A 6,382-nucleotide genomic window follows, 5' to 3' on the forward strand; every position below is an offset into this window, starting at 1 on the left:
CCTGTTGCACCTTAACAGACAGACAAACCCTCCCCCTCTTCATACCTGTTGCACCTTAACAGACAGACAAACCCTCCCCCTCTTCATACCTGTTGAACCTTAACAGACAGACAAACCCTCCCCTCTTCATACCTGTTGAACCTTAACAGACAGACAAACCCTCCCCCTCTTCATACCTGTTGCACCTTAACAGACAGACAAACCCTCCCCCTCTTCATACCTGTTGCACCTTAACAGACAGACAAACCCTCCCCCTCTTCATACCTGTTGCACCTCAGCGGCGGTGCTCTTGAACAGCTCAATGTATCTCTTTCCCAGGATGTCTTTGTGCTTCCTGAGAGCGCACTGAGCATGCTCCTCACTGGCGAATAGGACAAAGGCGTCGCCTGTCGGCCTTCCATCAGGGAAACGCACAAATAGGATGCCATCCTTGTCACCACTGACAGGACACGCCTCTTTAGGCCCCTCCCCCTGGGAGAAGAAGGCCAGCACCTGGTCAGGTGTGGCGGTGAAGGGAAGACCTCTCATCCTGACAATCACCTGGTCCTCGCGAGACAGAAACAACGCCACCTCACTGGAGGTACCGCCTGCTATCTTAAGGAAGTCTTCTCCTGTTGCCTTGTACACCTGCAGCAGAAAAGACATGGCATTAACTCCTGCTCTTTGTGCTCCAGCTGTTATTTACAGGCTATGTTTACTTATTTACTGGTGTTGTTAGTATCTGAGCCACACCATAGATAGAGTTAGTAAAAGGTTGATAACAGGTTATTAACAGGTCACCTCTATGTATCGTTGGTTAGTGTTAGGGTTAGTAAAAGGTTGATTATGGGTTATTAACAGGTCACCTCTATGTATCGTTGGTTAGTGTTAGGGTTAGTAAAAGGTTGATTATAGGTTATTAACAGGTCACCTCTATGTATCGTTGGTTAGTGTTAGGGTTAGTAAAAGGTTGATTATAGGTTATTAACAGGTCACCTCTATGTATCGTTGGTTAGTGTTAGGGTTAGTAAAAGGTTGATTATAGGTTATTAACAGGTCACCTCTATGTATCGTTGGTTAGTGTTAGGGTTAGTAAAAGGTTGATTATAGGTTATTAACAGGTCACCTCTATGTATCGATGGTTAGTGTTAGGGTTAGTAAAAGGTTGATTATAGGTTATTAACAGGTCACCTCTATGTATCGTTGGTTAGTGTTAGGGTTAGTAAAAGGTTGATTATAGGTTATTAACAGGTCACCTCTATGTATCGTTGGTTAGTGTTAGGGTTAGTAAAAGGTTGATTATAGGTTATTAACAGGTCACCTCTATGTATCGTTGGTTAGTGTTAGGGTTAGTAAAAGGTTGATTATAGGTTATTAACAGGTCACCTCTATGTATCGATGGTTAGTGTTAGGGTTAGTAAAAGGTTGATTATAGGTTATTAACAGGTCACCTCTATGTATCGTTGGTTAGTGGTAGGGTTAGTAAAAGGTTGATTATAGGTTATTAACAGGTTACCTCTATGTACCGTTGGTTAGGGTTAGTAAAAGGTTGATAATAGGTTATTAACAGGTTACCTCTATGTACCGTTGGTTAGGGTTAGTAATAGGTTATTAACAGGTTACCTCTATATACCGTTGGTTAGGGTAAGGGTCAGTAATAGGTTATTAACAGGTTATGTCTATGTATCGTTGGTGAGGGTTAGTAATAGGTTGATAATAGGTTATTAACAGATGACCTCTATGTATCGATGGTTAGGGTGAGGGTTAGTAATAGGTTGATAATAGGTTATTAACAGGTTACCTCTATATACCGTTGGTTAGGGTTAGGGTTAGTAATAGGTTATTAACAGGTTACCTCTATGTACAGTTGGTTAGGGTAAGGGTCAGTAATAGGTTATTAACAGGTTATGTCTATGTATCGTTGGTGAGGGTTAGTAATAGGTTGATAATAGGTTATTAACAGATGACCTCTATGTATCGATGGTTAGGGTGAGGGTTAGTAATAGGTTGATAATAGGTTATTAACAGATGACCTCTATGTATCTGTTGCCCATGTGGTGTTTGTGTCTCTGCAGGGCCATGTCTCTGTGCTCTTCACTGATGAAGCGGACCATAGCCTCTCCGTTCCTCCGACCCTGGGCGTTCAGACACAAAGCAGCACCACCTCTGGACGACACACAGCATTACAGCTATTAAAACAATTTCAATACACTACACACCATCATAACAGCAATGAGTCAAACACAACACACCACTAGACAATGAACACACATACTTGGCAATGTTGAGTCCTCTGAAGAAGCGAGCGATGTCCTGGTCAGATGACTGCCACGGCAACCCCCTCGCTCTGATCACTGTGTTGTCACACACACGCTCCATCTTACTGCTACACACACACGCGCACACAGACACACACACACACCAGTTAGCATCAAATCACTCACCCGCTCCATCCAACTATGTAAGAACACCAATGAATAGTGTCTTATCATCTACCTTACTGCTAATCTATCTTAACGAGTCTAGTTACCAAGTGCCACTTTCAAACTTCTCAGTGACTCTCTCTGGGTTTGAGAATGTGTGACCTACAACAAACAGAAGACCAGAGCAGAAGTCAAAGATAAGCAACAACGACAACATTGTGAGAAAAGTCAGAGTTTGTGTAAGTTAGTGTGTCACTCACATAAGGGTTCCAATAGCAGGGCTAGAACGATGTTGGCCATGGTCTGGACCTGCAGTGCTGCTGTGACCGGTGACAACATGGCCGTCGGATTCAACATGGCCGTCGGATCCAACACAGCAGTTGGATCCAGTACGGTCGGCGGCTCCAATATGGCTACTGGCTCCACAGTTACACTGAGAGCTGAGGAAACCATGGTCAAGGAGAAAACTACAGGAGAGGAGCAAGCAAAGTGTGTGTGCATGTGTGTGTGTGTTAGTCCTGCTTCCTGGTAGGTGTGTAGGGCTGGTCCTGTTGGCTCAACACACAGCATGTTCCTCTTGGAGCTACAGTGAGACACGTCAATTGTGTCTCTATTTGCATTTCAAAACCTCTAGTCCCACAGCCAACACCCTGAGGCCTGCAGACACTTCCCCCATGGGAGTGTGTCAGTATCACACACACTTTAGTGCTCTCTCTCTCTCACAACCACGCACACGTGTTAGCGAGCACACACACACATGCACGAACGGCATGAAGCTACACTACAGAAGCAGGGTTCATGCAAAGCTGTAAAATGAACCAAGTGTCATTGCTGTGAGTGTCTTTGCTGTGAGTGTCATTGCTGTGAGTGTCATTGCTGTGAGTGTCTTTGCTGTGAGTGTCTTTGCTGTGAGTGTCTTTGCTGTGAGTGTCATTGCTGTGAGTGTCTTTGCTGTGAGTGTCTTTGCTGTGAGTGTCTTTGCTGTGAGTGTCTTTGCTGTGAGTGTCTTTGCTGTGAGTGTCTTTGCTGTGAGTGTCTTTGCTGTGAGTGTCTTTGCTGTGAGTGTCTTTGCTGTGAGTGTCATTGCTGTGAGTGTCATTGCTGTGAGTGTCTTTGCTGTGAGTATCATTGCTGTGAGTGTCATTGCTGTGAGTGTCATTGCTGTGAGTGTCTTTGCTGTGAGTGTCTTTGCTGTGAATGTCTTTGCTGTGAATGTCTTTGCTGTGTTTCTCAGTTGTAAGGATACATTCTGCCATGTACTGCACCTCCAGGCTCTTGGTGTCTGCAGAGGGGAAGTGCTTCCTGAACTCTTTCCTCAGGTCAAAAAAGGAGTTGAAACATTCTGGCAGTGCCAGGTTCTGCCGAGGAAGACAACTGCAGACATTACACACTGGGCACTGATGTCAATTCAACGTCTATTCCAAGTTGGTTCAACGTAATTCTATTAAAATGACGTGGAAACAACGTTGATTCAACCAGTGTGTGCCCAGTGGGTAAAGTCAAATACATTAACCCAGGGGACCTGAATGTGGCATATGCTTGGATCACCAGAGTTTGAGTCTTGCACGGACCAAATATACTGTAGTATGTTCCTTTAAAAACGTTCTGACCATATTGTTATTGATTGAACAGTAGAGAGGAGGGAGAGAACATGTGCAGCCTAACATTGACAGCTGTTAGGTGTTGGGTCGTATCAGGAGCTACACTGAGTGTTTACTACCCTCATGTACATATTTACTCATGTCAATAAAGTTAGGTTCCCCATGGGTCTGTATATCATACTAGATGTGAGGGGGGGGGGGACTCAAGATGTAATAGGAAAACGGTGTGTGTGTGTGTGTGTGTGTGTGTGTGTGTGTGTGTGTGTGTGTGTGTGTGTGTGTGTGTGTGTGTGTGTGTGTGTGTGTGTGTGTGTGTGTGTGTGTGTGTGCGTTCATGTTCAAAGAAAGCCAAGACAATATGTCAAGACAACCTCCTATTTCAACATCATGTAGAGCAGGATCTTGACAAAACATTTGACATAACACATTTCTTTATGGTTCTGTGAACACCAAATGCTTCTGCTGGAGGTAATTGTGCTCCCCGCCCTGCCAGCCTGTACCCTTACCTTGCCCGCAGCTTCGGGGTGGAGAACCTGGCGAATGTGGAGCTGCCCGTCCGTACACACACACACTGACGTGCCTGCGCCTAAGCTGTTCACCTCATTGGTCAATCTCAGATGGAACTATTCATAACATAGGAAGAGAACAGCTACAATGTAAACTCTTTAAATCAAGATCAGATAATACATTTGTAATAAGCAATTACAGAACAACTCACTGGTAATATTGAAAATCCACTAACATTTTATTGGTTAAAAGTGTGATCATTATTCTGGTGATGATGAATAACAATGCAGCCATTTATAATCTCATTATTCAGCAAGCGCCATAACATTGACCACAGTATACAATTTCATCCAATGAGTTATAACTGTTTCCTACTGACTAATAAACAACCTATTAATGCTGTTTATAGACTATTTAAACTGAGTCTACCTTAATGGAAAGTATTACCATGAAGACAAAATATTTACAAAAACATCCAAATATAGGCTTACAAATTACTGCTTGTGATAAAGTCCCATTTGAATGGCTTGTTGTTACTTTCAAGTGGCTGGAAACGATTTGTGAGGTGATGTCATCGATGTTTGTGTGTGTATGTCTGTCTATTGTCTTTTGTCTATGTATGGTTTATATTTTTGGTTTCAGAGAACAAGCACTCTAATTGCTGCTAGTTGTATAAGCCTCATTATGCAAATTGGGTGGTCATTTGCATTACAAAGCTCTAAAGATCCACACCTCATCACTCAATGGACTTTTATAAATGTCCCTCAGGCTGTCAAGTGAAATGCCATCAAATCTATAGGGATCGAAAACGATGATTCATTATTAGCCAATTATAATTAGATATCCCAGGATCAAGGCCTAAATAAACAATCAATTGTTATAAAACTCCAATCAATGCATCGGTGCCCTGATTTCTAGTGAAGGATGATTGGATGGTAAAGCAGAATATGATGAGTTCAAAAATGTATTTCATAAAAAATCACGAGACAACAGATACCGTCTGTACCTGGTTTATCGCGTTCTCCAAGCCTGTGACTGTAGAGACAGACTCCTCGCTGTCCTCTCTCTCCCCCAGACAATCTTCTGTAAGGTCCGAGTGATCAGGCCTTATTAACACCTCATTCACCTTTCCCAACTGGACCAGAGAGAAAACACACACACTTCAGTACATTTAAAATAACAATGTGTACACTTAAAAAACACACTTTAATATGCAGAATGGAGTAGCCGATTATGGCACACTTATGATCAGTTTTGTCATTAGACCTCATAAACAGAAGAAAGGTAGTGTATTTTAAACCAAATAGGGCACATTGACGCAGAGAGCATTCTGGTTATGTTGGATGAATATTTTGTCTTTCTATAGATTACCTCATCTAGCTCCTCCTGAAAAAAGAATAATAGACATTATCCTATTATCTTAATAAAGAAAGGAAAATGTTTTAAAGATGACCTTTTTGTTCTTCAAGTCCACGAGCTGCCACACCAACTGCTCGAGCTCCGTCTCGTCCGAACCCAAGAGGTCTCCGCTCGCGCCAGATGTGGTCGTGAACAACACCGCCAGGTAGTCTACCTGAGCCGTCATTTTCAGGGTAAATACAAAAAGAAACTACTCTAATTACACCCAAAGAAATAGAAAATAACCTATAGCTACACCCCCAGAACAGTATAGAACCCAAAGAATCCAGCCACCCACACCCAGACACCTATGCGCAAAGGTGTGCTCAGCAACTCCAGATATTTTTAGTTGCTTCTTGATTGCTTGATAATCTATGCAAAGTCTCCGGCACACCTCATCGCAGTGTAATGGCTGAATGTTCCCTTTTTGTGATGCACCTACCTGTGTGCGCTGCGGACCACGTGACCCAGGTA

At 43.0% G+C, this 6,382-nt stretch overlaps 1 protein-coding gene across 5 annotated transcripts in view; it reads right to left on the reverse strand.

The window, feature by feature from the left end:
* Nucleotides 1-6,345, reverse strand: part of LOC135520779 (epithelial splicing regulatory protein 1-like) — a 27,264-nt gene extending 20,919 nt beyond the window's left edge. For all 5 annotated transcript variants that reach the window (XM_064946560.1, XM_064946559.1, XM_064946564.1 and 2 more), the window contains exons 1-9: nucleotides 5,964-6,345; nucleotides 5,517-5,645; nucleotides 4,510-4,626; nucleotides 3,649-3,760; nucleotides 2,663-2,842; nucleotides 2,510-2,564; nucleotides 2,255-2,365; nucleotides 2,013-2,145; nucleotides 265-627 (exon numbers count right to left, since the gene is read on the reverse strand). In XM_064946560.1, the coding sequence (XP_064802632.1) occupies nucleotides 265-627; nucleotides 2,013-2,145; nucleotides 2,255-2,365; nucleotides 2,510-2,564; nucleotides 2,663-2,842; nucleotides 3,649-3,760; nucleotides 4,510-4,626; nucleotides 5,517-5,645; nucleotides 5,964-6,095 (1,332 nt within the window). In that variant the 5' untranslated portion in view covers nucleotides 6,096-6,345. The remainder of the gene's footprint in view (nucleotides 1-264; nucleotides 628-2,012; nucleotides 2,146-2,254; nucleotides 2,366-2,509; nucleotides 2,565-2,662; nucleotides 2,843-3,648; nucleotides 3,761-4,509; nucleotides 4,627-5,516; nucleotides 5,646-5,963) is intronic.
* Between the last annotated feature and the right edge of the window lie 37 nt (nucleotides 6,346-6,382).

Source organism: Oncorhynchus masou, chromosome 29, assembly GCF_036934945.1.
Source record: "Oncorhynchus masou masou isolate Uvic2021 chromosome 29, UVic_Omas_1.1, whole genome shotgun sequence".
In the NCBI taxonomy this organism is placed as follows: Eukaryota; Metazoa; Chordata; class Actinopteri; order Salmoniformes; family Salmonidae; genus Oncorhynchus; species Oncorhynchus masou.